Below are 13792 nucleotides of genomic sequence, written 5' to 3'. Positions count from 1 at the left end.
TGTATTGCTTATAATTGGAGGGACTAAGATACCATTTAAGCAGGCTATTTCCCCCTCAAAACAGTTCTTTGGTATCTAGTAACCCTTGATTGATTGATTGATTGATAGTTTTTTTTTCTTTTAATGAAAAGTGAGATCAAAACCAAGGAGCAACTGGGACACTTCTCTCATTTGCTAGATCATTTCAGAAGGCCAGAGCATTTGACCTAAGTTTCTATGAACTGTGATCTTGACCGAGTGGTAAACAGATCATCCGTGGCCCTGGAACTGAGAATCCTGAGGATTTACTCCACCCATTCACATAAGCCTGAGTGTTATCTTTTTGGACGAATCAGTTCTCTCAGAGGCTTGATGTTCCTTTGTAGAAAAGTAGATGTGTTACTAGATGATATCTATAGTACTTCGAGTTCTGACATTTTTAGTTCCTTCTGGTTAGGTGGTTCCCCACTGCTTCTTTCTCCTTCAGACTATGAGAGGCCCCTGCAGCCTACTGTATAATGAGTGCATTTCTCAGTGGAAGATCAAGAGACCTGGTGATTTTCCAATGGGATGGGGAGCACAGTCCCTGGTGCATGGTGCTGGGTGTGTGGTTATTTGGTGACATTCCACTCTGTTTTGCCAGGGTGCCTGACGCAGACTTTCTTGGCTTTGGAGTCACTGCCAATGTGCTGGGTTGGTAAAAAGACAAACACCTGTTTTAGAGCTGTTTAGAAAGGACTTGGAAGTCCTCACCTGGTCCATCATCTGTACTTTATAGATTAAAACATCAAATCCAGAAATGGAAACGTCTGTCCCCAGGCAACACAGCTAGTTAATGGCAGAGCTGGGAACAAAGCCTGGTCTCTATTGGGGCCAGTGCTCTTTTCTACCTCCTTTTCCTGCTTGTGGAGGGGACAGAGTAGATAACAGTATTGCTCTCTTTCATAGTATTTTGCTACTCAAAATGCAAATACACTTCCTCAGGCAGCCTTTGTCTTACTCAAGTATATTTTCTTTTTTTTTTTTAATATTTATTATATTTTTTAGGTGTAGATGGGCACAACACAATGCCTTTATTTTTATATGGTGCTGAGGATCGAACCCGGGTCCTACCCGTGCTAGGCGAGCGCTCTACCGCTGAGCCACAATCCCAGCCCTCAAGTATATTTTCAACTCTCTTTCCATACTTCTATGAAGACCTTTGAAAATTATCTCTTATTCTGTGTCTCTCCATAACAAATGCCATCTGTGAATCACAGAACAAATGTAATCTTGGCCAGTGGTCACATTATAGGTACCAGTTCTGCCCGTGAACCAAGGAAAAGAAAGTAAATTTTAATGAGATATAAGAAATTCAACAAAGTAAGAAGTGTTTAATTTAAACATAAAAGTGCAGGTTCTCCAAAAGAAAGATATTTAGAAAGGGTCAAAATATCCATTTCCTAACTTATGATGTATGGGATACTGTTCAAGAGTTTACTTAATGGAATAGCATTGTAAGGAAATGGCAACTGAAATGCAGTATGCACAAATATTTCATGTAGATGTGGAGAAGATTCTTTGTTAACAGAATTAGTCCATAGCCTTTCCTCACCCCCTAATGCAACCCTGGGACAAATAGCAGCTGACCTTTCAAAATTATGTTTATAAAAACATGTACCATGCCACCCAAGGTGCTTCTGATTTTCTGTGCTAAAATAGCTCAGGAAAGTGCAGTCATTAATGTTAATAGACTGATTTGGGAGTGACTTGAGACTAAGGAGTTATTTGTTTACTGAAACGTTTTAATGCAATGGTAATTAATATAATGTTGATTTTAGTGTGATGGTAATTAAGACCCACTGTGTGTACTTTTAAATGCCAGGCATAGCATCATTTGTTTGGGAATGATATTTTGAATAGATTACTTTTATATGATTCAGATAACAACAAATTTTGCCATATAGAAACTGAAGAAATTGCCATGTTCTATTGCCCATTATACTGGCATAGCAGAGGTTCAAAGTTTTTTTGGTTTTTGTCTTCTGAGTATTTGTTTTTGTTTTCTTTAGAAGATTTTTGCACCCATGGAGTTCTTTCTCTACTACAGGTTGAATGTCTCTTGTCACAAATGCTTGGGACCAGAGTGTTTGAGGTTTTAGATTTTTTTTTTTAAATTTTGGAATATTTGCATATACATAATGAGGTATCTTGGGGATGGGACCCACGTCTAAACATGAAATTCACTTTTGTTTCATATATACCTTATGCATATATCCTGAGGTAACTTAAAATTTTTTTGTTGATGATAGACCTTTATTTATTAATTTATTTATATATGGTGCTGAGAATCGAACCCAGTGCCTCACATGCTAGGCAAGGGCTCTACCACTGAGCCACAACCCCAGCCCCTAGCCTGAGGTAATTTTATACATTATTTCAGTATACTTGCATTTGGGCTGCAGCGCATCACACTAAGTTATTTGTGGAGTTTTCCACTTGCGGCTCATGTTGGCACCGAGAAAGTTTCTGATTTGGGCGCATTTCAGATTTCAGATTTTCAGATTAGGGATGCTCGCCCTGTATTTTTAAAAGAAACCTTCTCTACAGATTTTTTGAGCATTGATTTATGCTCCACGCTTTCATATATGTGTTCATCTTGTTAAATTCTCCCAGTTACCTGGTGAAATAGGTTTTATCTCCAGCTTATAGACGAGGTGTACAGATGTGAAGCTTAGCTTGTCTAATAAGTGGCAAGGACAGAACACGACTGGAACTTTCTGAGTGTGTTCTTTTCACTGACTGCTCCACCTGCCTGCTTCCTTTACAGGCTACTTTTGTTACCTTGAAGCCTGATATTCAAACCATGTGTATGTTCTATTGTCTTTACTTGCAATTCTTTGCTCACTTCTTGGTACTCTCAAAAGCTAAAGCTCTTAAATATTTTAAATATTGTCATCTTTTACTCCTCTCTATCATTAAATCCTTATTTATACGCATTTATCTCCTCATTATTGATACTTTTTTTTTTTATTTCTTCCCTTAGTTTCAAGGATTTTCTATGCTTGAATTGTCTAGAATGTGGGGTGTTTTTCAAAATAAATTGGCACCAGACTTCTTGAGAGCTATCATCTCCCATGTTTGAACTTTCATCACAATTTTGAAAATAGTGGACATATGCTTACCCTGCTCTAAAAAATTACAAGTAACGTTGCACTTCTAAATTTCTGTTTTCAATTAAGGTAGTAAACGAGTGGTTCTCAACCATAGCTGTGTGTTAGAATCAGCTGGAACACTAAAACACAAACAAAAACAAATTTCTTTCCTGGGACCCACCTCAATGATTATGATATAATCTCTGTGATTCTGGTGTTCAGCCAAGGTTGAAACCCTCTGTTATGGGCACTGATGAGCCACAGGAGTGTTGATAAGTGATTTGTCTAGGTTAGAAGTGTGGCCCTAGCAGCTACTGTTGAAGATGGAAGTAGGAAGAGGTTTTAGACAGGCCACTTTGGAGGCTGGGGCAACAGTAAAAGGTGAAAATTTTTAAATAAGGTAATGGTAAAGGAGAGAGAGAGAAATAAGACCAGTAACATCAATGGTTATTAATGTTGCAGGCAAATGAGAGACAGAGCAAGGGGGACTGTGAGGTTCTTGTGTTACGGGTTCAGTGTAGAGTTTTTCAGCTCAAATCCTACCCTATTTCCTCCTGGGTTCCCAACCATGGTTTTTATACACCTCAGGAGACAAGAGCCGCATGAATAAACAGTCACCCATGGGCACTTGATTATGCCCAGGGAAGCACTCCATGGTAAAAAATGACTTGGACCCTGTGGGCTAAATCCTTCCCATCTGGGACAGTCTTACGTCATTCTCAGAGTAATGTATATCAGGGAAGAGAAGAGAGGAAGAGAAAAGGGAGAGCTACACTGGCTCAGATCAGCTTATGCCACAAAGGCAGGAAAGAGAGGAGGCTGGATGGCTCTAACAGGAGTGCCTCCATGGAAAGTGTCGTCCCTGCTCACCAGCGGCTAGACATTATTTTTAGCACCAGACACAGACGCTTAATACTCGAAACTATTCAATGCTGCATACACTATTGTTATCACTTTCCACATTTTATAGATTAGGAAACAGAAGTACAGAGATATATTCAATATGTTCAATAACTTATTTAAGATTTCACAGTGGTACCTCTGACCCCAGGGAAGAAGAAAAAGTCATCAAAGGTAAACTTTATACTTTATTGCCTAGAATCAAGAACAACAGAAAAAGTTGTTCAGCACATGGTTCTGTAGGACACAGTAATCTTATGTGCCAATAAGCTGTGGTCTCACAATGTCTCAAACTCTGACCAAGTAGCTAAACATTACTCCTCCCTCTACTGTGGAGTTGGGAAGCTAGGATGAGGGGCAGAAGGATGGAGAGAAGAAATCAAAGAGTCCTCCCACTTTAAATCTTGCATGTGGAGACTAGCAGATAATGCTGCTACTAATGGATATAAAGTATATATTGGAAAGGGAAGTGGTTTGGGGAAGTGTGGAATCAGAATATATGGAATGGGCATAATAGAAGTTGTGGGTAAGGATAAGATGGAAATGCAAAGTTGGAATTTTAGGCAGTGATCTGAATGGGAGCCGGGTTTAGGAGACATTGCATAGGTTGGTCCTTCAGACTGCTTTCAAGGACCTTTTTATTTTATAGCATTAGTCTAGTTCCTGGGGCATGATGTTTCTACCTCATTAACCATGGTTGAGCATGCAGCAGATAGAGAGAGATTCATTGCAATATTTAGTTCACCTGTTTGATGGTCTGTTCTTAGCCAGAATCATAGAATACAAAGAACAGCATGCCAAGAATTACCCTAAGGTTGCTTGATCAGGTAACTACTCATTTTTTGTTAAGTCCATTTCTTGTTTAAAAAATTGTGGTAAAACATACCTAATGTACAATTTGTCATTTTAACCATATTTGCATATTTAGTTCAGTTAAAAACATTTGTTTTTAATCTACTCTTTATTTTTTTCTCAGTCACAGTAGTAAACCAAATGAGTTTATATTTCTCCCTGCAAGAATACTCTTAAAATTCTAACTTTTTTCTGCTTTCCCATAGAATCATTTTGAATGAGGAAGGATTTAAGAGATTAGCCTAGTCTAATGGTTGGGACCAGTAAGGAAGTGGGCTTGGAGAATTCAAAGCTAACCTGCCCAGGCTCAAAAGTTGTAGTAGTGGCAAAGCCAGGATCAGATACCAGTATTCCTTGTCTGTGTTTTATTCATTGTTCTAGCTGTCTGTGAAACTGAGCCTCTGATTTTGCTTCTACATGCCCCATTATTTTCTTTCTTTTTTTTTAATTTTTATTTTTGTGTGTGTGTGTGTGTGTTGCTGAGAATTGAATTCAGGGCCTAGTGCATGTGAGGCAAGCACTCTACCAACTGAACTATATCCCCAGCCCCCATTATTATTATTATTATTATTTTTTGATTGAGAACATTTCATTGCTTTTAGGACTTTTTTTGAGGGGTGGGGTGGGGGTGGGGCTAAGGATTGAACCCAGGGGCACTTAACCAATGAGTCACAACCCCAGCCCTTTTTTATTTTTTATTTTTTGAGTCGGGGGTCTAAGTTGCTTAGGGCCTCACTGAGTTGCTGAGGCTGGCTTTGAACTTGCAATCCTCCTGACTCAGTCTCCTGAGTTGTTGGAATCACAAGCATGCACCACTGTGCCCATCTGCTTTTAGGACCTTTAGGGTGAGACTTACATTTGTTTGTGCTCAATAAATGCTCATTGAGTGGACATTTCCTAGATTTATTTTTATTTGTTTATTTATTTGCCTCTTTTCTCTTTCTTAGAGTAATAAATTATATTATACTTTAAAGGAGTTCAGAAATTTGGCACCCTGGCTAAAGTTTTAAGTTTATTTTTTTAGTGTGTTTACAGAGATATTAGTTCTGCACCAGGCCTTCAGCTTTTGTCTATCTCCTGGGTCCTAATAGCCTTTCTTGTCTCAGGATTCTCAGAAGAGGAGAAACAGAAAACAAGTGCTACCCTAAGTTTAAAGTTATTAAGAGATTGACCCCAAGCATTGATTGAGATATGGGACATAAATGAGGTGGTTTTTGACAGAGAGATAGTCAAGAAATGTTTTCCTTAACTCCTGGGAGACAGCTATAACCATAACTCATTTCCCCTCATTATTTTGAAACATTTTGTTGTATTCACATACTACCTCTACCCTCCATACATTATTTTTATTGTCTCCCTACCCCCCAAAACTGAGGCCATCCACCTTTCTCAGTTGTCTAGTAGAAGCTCTAGGTGTGAGTTGGGCACACTGGTACTTGCCTGAAATCCCAGTGACTCCACACGCTGAGGCAGGAGAATCACAAGTTTGAGTCCACCCAGGACAATTTAGTGAGGCCCTGTCTCAAAACAAAACAAAAAGTAAAAAGGGCTTGGGGTTTAGCTCACTGGTAGAATGCCCCTGAACTCAATCTCAATACTAAAAAAGAAGCTCCAAGCGTGAAATTCAAACATGCTTGTGAAATTAAAGTGTATCCTATTTTTTCTTCCTTTCCCCTTCCTCCCTTCCTTTTTCCTTAACTCTTCCTCCCCACCCCCTTTCTCTAGTACTGAAAGAAACTAAGCAAAAACTCTTACTTAAGTAGAACTAGACCTTGTGATGTGAAGGGAAAATGAGCACAGTTTGTTAATTAGCAAATTGTCTTTCTTCCACTTGGGCAGTAAGTACTTATTAGTTGCCAGGTCTTGCCCATCACCCCATCTCCCCATCGCCCTTGTATGTCTTTATCTGATTCCAGTTGCCTCCTGTGAGTGGATTTTTCTGCTCTTCCTCTCTCCCTTAAAATAATAGTCCTGAAAGCACTTCAGCAGCTCAGTCATTTTAAGATTTTAGCCATGGTTCTCTTCCTTACTAATAGGCTTACTTTCTCTCTAGTGATTGCTTTCTATTCCATGCTTATAAAAGCTTTCCTTACCCTCCTCATCATTTGCTTCATTAATGTGATTTCACTCTGTTGGAAGCCTTTTCCCTCCCCTCTCTGTGGAGCCATTAAATTATTGAGTGTATTTTATAAAGTTTCTCTCACCATGTTTTAATTTCATGTACTGTATTTTTTCTCTTCTGAAACGATATTGCTTCCTGCATTTGGGTTTTAGCATTTTTCTTTTTAAGGAGATTGTAATTTTAATTTTATGTGGCCTAGTTCCCCATTGTCATTGCTTGTGCTGTAGAGGAAGTCCCTAGGATAATAGTCATGGTTTCTTACCATCTTATTAGCTTTCTATTTCCCTTTCTTCTCCACCTTCAACTTCTCACCCTCTCTATTCTAATGTTTCTGGAAGCTACTAAGAAGTTTAAATGACCTATACGAAAATATGTCAGTGTCCCATTTTAGCATATATATGTAACATTTATAATTTATGCCCTGCCTACATCCTGGAGGGATGTGAGGTAGCTTATGATAAAGAAAAATATCCACATGTCCAACAGTACTGTTAAAAATAGTCAGAAAGGGAAACCAGAAACTGTTTAAAGAATATCTAACAACATACTTATCAAACATAAAAAACAATTCCTATAAGAAGTAAAAGAAGTTTACTTATGTAATATCTTTGCTATTCAAGAGTAGTAATCAAAGAATATTAATTGTGGACTGAGTAGTTTGTGTAGCAATAAAATTACTGATATTGTTTTTCACCTTTTCTCCCTAGAAATTTTTGCTCTAAAATAGAGAAGCCAAGGGACTTTTGTTAGTCTCCAGTTACCATTCGTAACCCCCTTAATCTGATTTCCCCATTCAAATTTACCATGAACAGCTGCCATTTATTGATCACCTGCCATGCAGTAGAATTCAGCTAGGGATTGGGTATATGTTACTTCATTTAGTGCTCATCATTAGGCTGCAGGGTAAATGGTATTGCTCAGTGTTGGAGATGTAGAGAGAGCAGAGTCTAAGTAGGAAATTGGTAGTAGGAAATCACAGGTAGTAAGGAAATGGTGGAAAGAATTTGAATTCATTGTTTCTAAATCCTAAGTCCATTCCTTTTCTATTATTCTGATGCTTCTTACTAAAGAAATAATTGGAAAGTGTGTTAGTATTCTGGAATTATAACGAATATCTGAGATAATCAACAGATAAAGAAAAAGATTTGTTTTGACTCATAGTTTTGGAGGTTTCATTCCTTGATTGGCTGGCTGTGTGCTTCTGGAACTATACTGGCACCTCATGGTGGGAACATGTGGCAGAGTAACAGGAAGGAAAGGAAAGGTCTGGGGTCACACAGGGCACTTCTTCAGTAGCCTCAAGCCCTCCTACTAAGCCCACCTCTTAAAGGTTCTACCACATCCCAGTAGCATCATGGGACAGGGACCAGGACTTTAACACAAGGACTTGATTAACACCGCTGGGACTGACTGCCCTTGGTGTCCTTGGAGGAGTCAAGAGAGAGGGAGGCAGGCAACAGGGGAGTATAAGTACTGACCTATGCCTAAACTGGTGCTAGCCATTAGTTGCTGCTTTGAGACAGAAGGGTATTAACATGTATTGAGACATACACTTTACATATACAATCTCATGTGATTCTCTTAATAGTCCTTGCGGTAAGTAGTTTTAGCCCTAACTTATAAGTGGGTAAACCAAGGCACAGAGCATAAGCAAGTTTGTCCAATGTTACACAAGTAGGAAATGAAGTCATCAGTATTTCATCAATAACACAGGTTTATCTATCTAGCCCCAAAGCCCATAATCTTTCCCATATAGCATTTACTCATTTCTAATAACATTAATAGCTAATATTCATTGAGCTCTTCCTATATGTCTGGCAGATTTCTTACCACATAAGGTTGTGTCATTTATCTTTACCACAGCCCGATGAACTATTTACTCTTTGTCTCCATTTTAAGGGAACTAACTTGAGACAGATCCTTGGCCAGGATCTGAGAACCAGAGAATAGCAAATCAGGGAGTCTACTTTCTCACAAAGTGTAGTTGTAAGAAGTTTCTTTTGACAAGAGCTACACTCATGACTCTTCTCTCTCACTTCCCTTACCTGCACAATGAAAGTAGAAGGGTTTTGTTTAGTTTTTTAGGTAAGTATACTTACAGGGGGAAATACAGTTTGAGGAGTGTGTATGTGCACATAGTGTTTACCACTGTGGCCTGAGATCTAGCAGCACTACTTAGATAAGTACTGCTCCTAATAGCTGGCAGTGATGATCTCTGCCTTCCTAGCCACTCTACTGAAGATAACAAAAACTTACCCTTTTAATGACCAGGTTGCACAAAATTTCTTAACCCCAGTCTTTCCCCACAGTATAACCAGTTCATCAGCAGTGATTCCCCTCACTTCTGCTTCCTATGCCCAGTAATCTGCTGTTGAGTGTAGGCTTTTACTGCTTTATTTTGGTCAGCGCATGCCTGACTTAGCAAGCATGATGTGGTTCTGAAGTTTCTCCCCTTTGCCCTTGGTACTGGGATAAAGCGTATTCCCACAAGATGAAGTGACCCTTGCAGTACACAAAGCCAGTGCCTCACTTACTGTCATTCAGTCTCTAATATGAAGGGCTTGGCAGTGCTTGGTGATGGAGTTCTTTGGCTTGTATACAGCTTTAGTGCACAAAGGAAACAAAAAAAGTCTTGTGTGCACTGAAGTGAGAATGATTCAAAACCCACATACCTATTTTTTTGGATTTTTAACAATTTATCCTTTGCTATTATTCATTTAATAGAATCCCTTTACACCCAAATAAAACAAAAGAATGAACAAAGCTGGGTTTGATTCTGTGCTCTCATCTTTATTGGATTCTATGGGCTTAGGTAACTCATTTAACTTCTCTTGGCCTCAGTTTCTTCATCATGGGGATTAGAGATAATGTGTGATAAATACCTAGGACAGAGCCTGGCATTGAGCAGGTGTTCAACATAGAGAGGCTGTCATTATTATTATAAATGCAAAGATGAGCTAATGATGTGAAAGCTTGGGATTTGTTTTGTTATGGTAGTAAATAGTATTTCCCTGTGGACTTCTTTGTGCTGCTCATATGCAATCCAAGGAAAACAGTGGAATAGTGTTTGCAATGAGGAAAGATAGCGCTTTGTTCCCTTCAGCAGACAAAAGAAACTCATTATCGTATCAAGTAGTGACTGTTGGTATTGAAATGGTTTATTTGTGTGTGTTTTTTTTCTGTTTCTTTCCTAGGGATTTATATGTGGCTTTTCAGTAGCAACAGGTGCAGCAGCGAGACTAGTGTCAGGATACGACAGCTATGGAAATATCTGTGGGCAGAAAAATGCAAAATTGGAAGGAATACCATACAGTGGCATGGACCACACCCAACGGAAGTGAGTAGACTGTTGCTGAATGATGAACACTGTGGAAACGTTAAAGGAGGCACAGAGAAAATCCTGCTTTTTTTTTTTTTTTAACCCAGAAAATAACATTATTTTTCTTTTTAAGATTATACTGGATGGGAGATAGGGATAATAATAGATATTGAAAAATTAAAGTTATAAAGTAACATTTTGTGATGCATCATTTATAGGTACACATCACTTTCCAATTTTATAAAAGATACATTTTCCTTGTCAAACTGTGAAATTTGTTTTGGGTCCTCAATATTCATCTTTTGGGTTTCATGAGATTGCTCATTTAATTGCTTTTTTCCTTCAAAAGCACTACTATTTAATATTTAATGTCCGGGGAAAATATATTTCATCTAATATATTTTATGTATGATGCCAATGTAATTGTTCAAACTGTGTATTTATACCCCATCAAAATTTATTAGAATTTTTTTCCAGTATCAAACCATATCTTCAGAATTAACAAAACTAATTATAAGGTAACCAGGCTAATCCGTCTAATACACTTTATAGGAAAAGGCTAAACAGATAAAAACATTTTTAAAGCTACATCAGTTCTTTCTAGTAAGATAATTTGTAATACCTATTTATTGTTATATAAATCTATGGTTAAAATTTGATCTCTCTGTATAAGATTAATTTGATAATTTTGCAGACTTGAAGAAATTCAAATAACTATTTCTCAGAGATACTCTTCCCTTAAATGAAGGAGAGAGAATGCAGCTCAAGTAAACAAAATTTCAGTAATAATAATGAATATTTGTATAGCATGCCAGAGTGGACAAGCATATGCCCCCCCTGTGAGGTAGATCTAACAGAGGCTTAGGGAGACTGAAGTGCCTTTTCTGAGGCCATGTGGCTGGTGGGCAGTAGAATATCCAGAACAGACTATGAGCTTCTCTCTTAATAGGCACCTGCATCACGTAAGAGAAGCAAAAATTAGACTTGAAGTAATTTGGAAGATTGCTTAATTTTTTCTTCTTTATGATTGCTCCTTGAATTTAACACAAATTTTAGATCTTGTGTTATTTCTTCTAGCAAAAGTATCCATATCTCTTTTGTTTACTTTTTATCTTGAAATAATTTTAGACTCAATAGACATTGCAAAAGCAGTAGAGTTTCATTTTTTTATTATTTTTTTTATGTAGCATGTATGTGGTAAAATATTGCTTAATTCTTTAATGCTGTTGACATGTCCCAAATATAAAATTAGGTAATTGAGGAGATGAGAAGCAAAAGGTTCTCCTCTATTGGGTGCACTGCTCACAAGGGTTGTAATCATTTTTATGGCTCTCTTGGTAACTTGCTAATGACTGTGAGCATATCCTTATGGTAAGGTTTGTGTAAATGCCACTCTTCACATTTAACCTTATTGTGGTTCCTCAGACCATGGAAGAGATTTCAAATCCTTGGGTTATTCTATGTACACTTTGGCCTCTTGTAAAGAGGAACTGCATATTATTCTGAGAAAGTGGCTACTCTTCCCTGAATGCTTATCTTCATTGAGAGCCATTCATGTATAACTTTAAGGAGTATAATTTCTCAACTGTAGCTATTCTTTAGCTCATATATACATGTTTAAAATTTATTTTCCATCTCTGATTACCTTTTCTGCATTATAAGCTTTGTAGTGCTATCCCACTTAAGTATTTCTGTCTATAAATGGCAATTATTGTCAATGAATGGTAAATTTTTGAACATTCCTTTTGTGGATAAATCTACAGTATTTGGATTTGGAAAGTGAAAGAAAGGTAGTAGCCTTCATTTTTATTATCTTTATTTCATCCTCCTCTTTCTCCTGTCAAATGCATTGATTTCCTTCTTTTACCACTCATTTCCTTATACGTCTTTTATGAATTCCACACCCATCTGTAGCTCTAGAGTGTTTTTATACCTGTTTCTCTGCTTGGTCACTTTCTCTCATCCTTGATCTCCTCAGCCTCTGTTGTATTACCTAATGCCTACTTGAACCTCCATACATATTTGTTGAATAAATCAACAGATGAGTCCTCTAAACTCTTGGGTAAGGCTAATTCTCTATTTCATAAGTTTTGCTTCCTTTGTTAAGAAAAAAAAATTCTTCTGTTTTTTCCTGTAGCTAAATTCTACTGATCTTCAGCTTTCAGCAAAATGTCACTTTCAAAGAGGTCTTCTTTGATCTCAGAATTTAAGCATTGTGTCCTATAATATGTGCAGTTATACATTGATTGTTCCATGGAGGGTTGGATGTACGTAAGTCTCTCTTAAGTGCCAAGAGAGAAGCATCTCTTATTCACTACTGTATCCCTAGGGCACATCTCAAAGCCTGAATGTAGTAGGCACCCAGTTAAATGCTTGCTGAATGAGAAAATAAATCTACTTCAGCAGTGTTCTAAGAAGTGAATAACTGAGTTTGAGGATCTGAATATTTTGAGATTATTAATGCATATTGCAGAATGGATTTCCATAAAAAACGGTTCCATTTACATTCCCACCAACAGTGTCTGAGATTACTTTATTTTTACTGGTATTATTAGTTTTTATTCTTTACTGTTTTGGTAGACCAAAGAATGGTGCTTTATAGTTTTAATTTGCATGTGTTTGATTATTAATGAGTGTGAACCCCCCACCCCCACCATGTGTTTGTTAGCCTCTCATGAAAACGGTTGTGCAAGCATATCTATTCTTGGTCTTCTTATCTGTAATCTGCTCCATCCTTTATGCTGTGATAGGATTCAGTTCTTTAAAACAGAGCTTTTATTTTGTCATTTCCTTGTTCAAAAGCCTTTGCCTTCTATTTGCTGTCTGTAGTATCAAAGATGAGCCCGCTCAGCCCCCACCATTTCAGGCCTTCTGCGATCTGGACCCATTTCACCTCTCCAGCCCTCTCTCACTGTTTCTCAGTGTGTGTTATTATTGCCCATGACCTTCAGTTAATTCTACCTCTGTGGTATTCCTTCTGCCTGTCTGCCAATCTGGGTCTTTGAAACACAATGGGACTCACAACTCACCTTATTATGAAATGTTTCAAAACTAACCTTATACCATAGTGAGTTTTCTTTACTTTGATTACCTGAACTTTCCTATCTCATACTGGTTATTCTATTGCCTTCAATTTGCTATCTAATTATTCTGTGTTTCTCATCTGTCTGTATTAATTATTGGTTGCTAGGTAACCATATTACCATAAACTTAGTGGCTTTAAACAAGAAGCGTTTCTCATCTCAGCTTCAGAATCCAGATATGGCTTGCCTTGGTCTTCAACCTTCCATAGCTTACTCAGGGCTGTAGTCAGTGGTTCATTTGGGGTCAGTCAGGGTCAGAGTGTCACCTGAGGCTCAGGGGGAGAAGGCTTCCCTTCCAGGTACAAGTGGTTGCTGGCAGCATACAGTTCCTTGAGGATTGCTGGACTTGCTGGCTGCCACTGGAGGTCCCCCTTCAGGTGTAGGCCACCTGGATGGGCAGTTT

The 13792-nt window shown here is 38.0% G+C and overlaps 1 protein-coding gene across 3 annotated transcripts in view; it reads left to right on the top strand.

The window, feature by feature from the left end:
* The window catches only part of Slc44a1 (solute carrier family 44 member 1), a 138881-nt gene that overhangs the window by 232 nt on the left and 124857 nt on the right, over positions 1 to 13792 (top strand). For 2 of the 3 annotated variants that reach the window (XM_015492232.2, XM_015492231.2), the window contains exon 2: positions 10182 to 10324. The exons of the other annotated variant lie outside the window; for it this stretch is intronic. In XM_015492232.2, the coding sequence (XP_015347718.1) occupies positions 10182 to 10324 (143 nt within the window). The remainder of the gene's footprint in view (positions 1 to 10181; positions 10325 to 13792) is intronic. 3 annotated transcript variants of the gene reach the window in all.

This window comes from Marmota marmota, unplaced genomic scaffold (genome assembly GCF_001458135.2).
Source record: "Marmota marmota marmota unplaced genomic scaffold, marMar, whole genome shotgun sequence".
Lineage (NCBI taxonomy): Eukaryota > Metazoa > Chordata > Mammalia > Rodentia > Sciuridae > Marmota > Marmota marmota.
The sequence above is the reverse complement of the archived record's forward strand: the minus strand, read 5'-3'. Positions and strand labels throughout refer to the sequence as shown.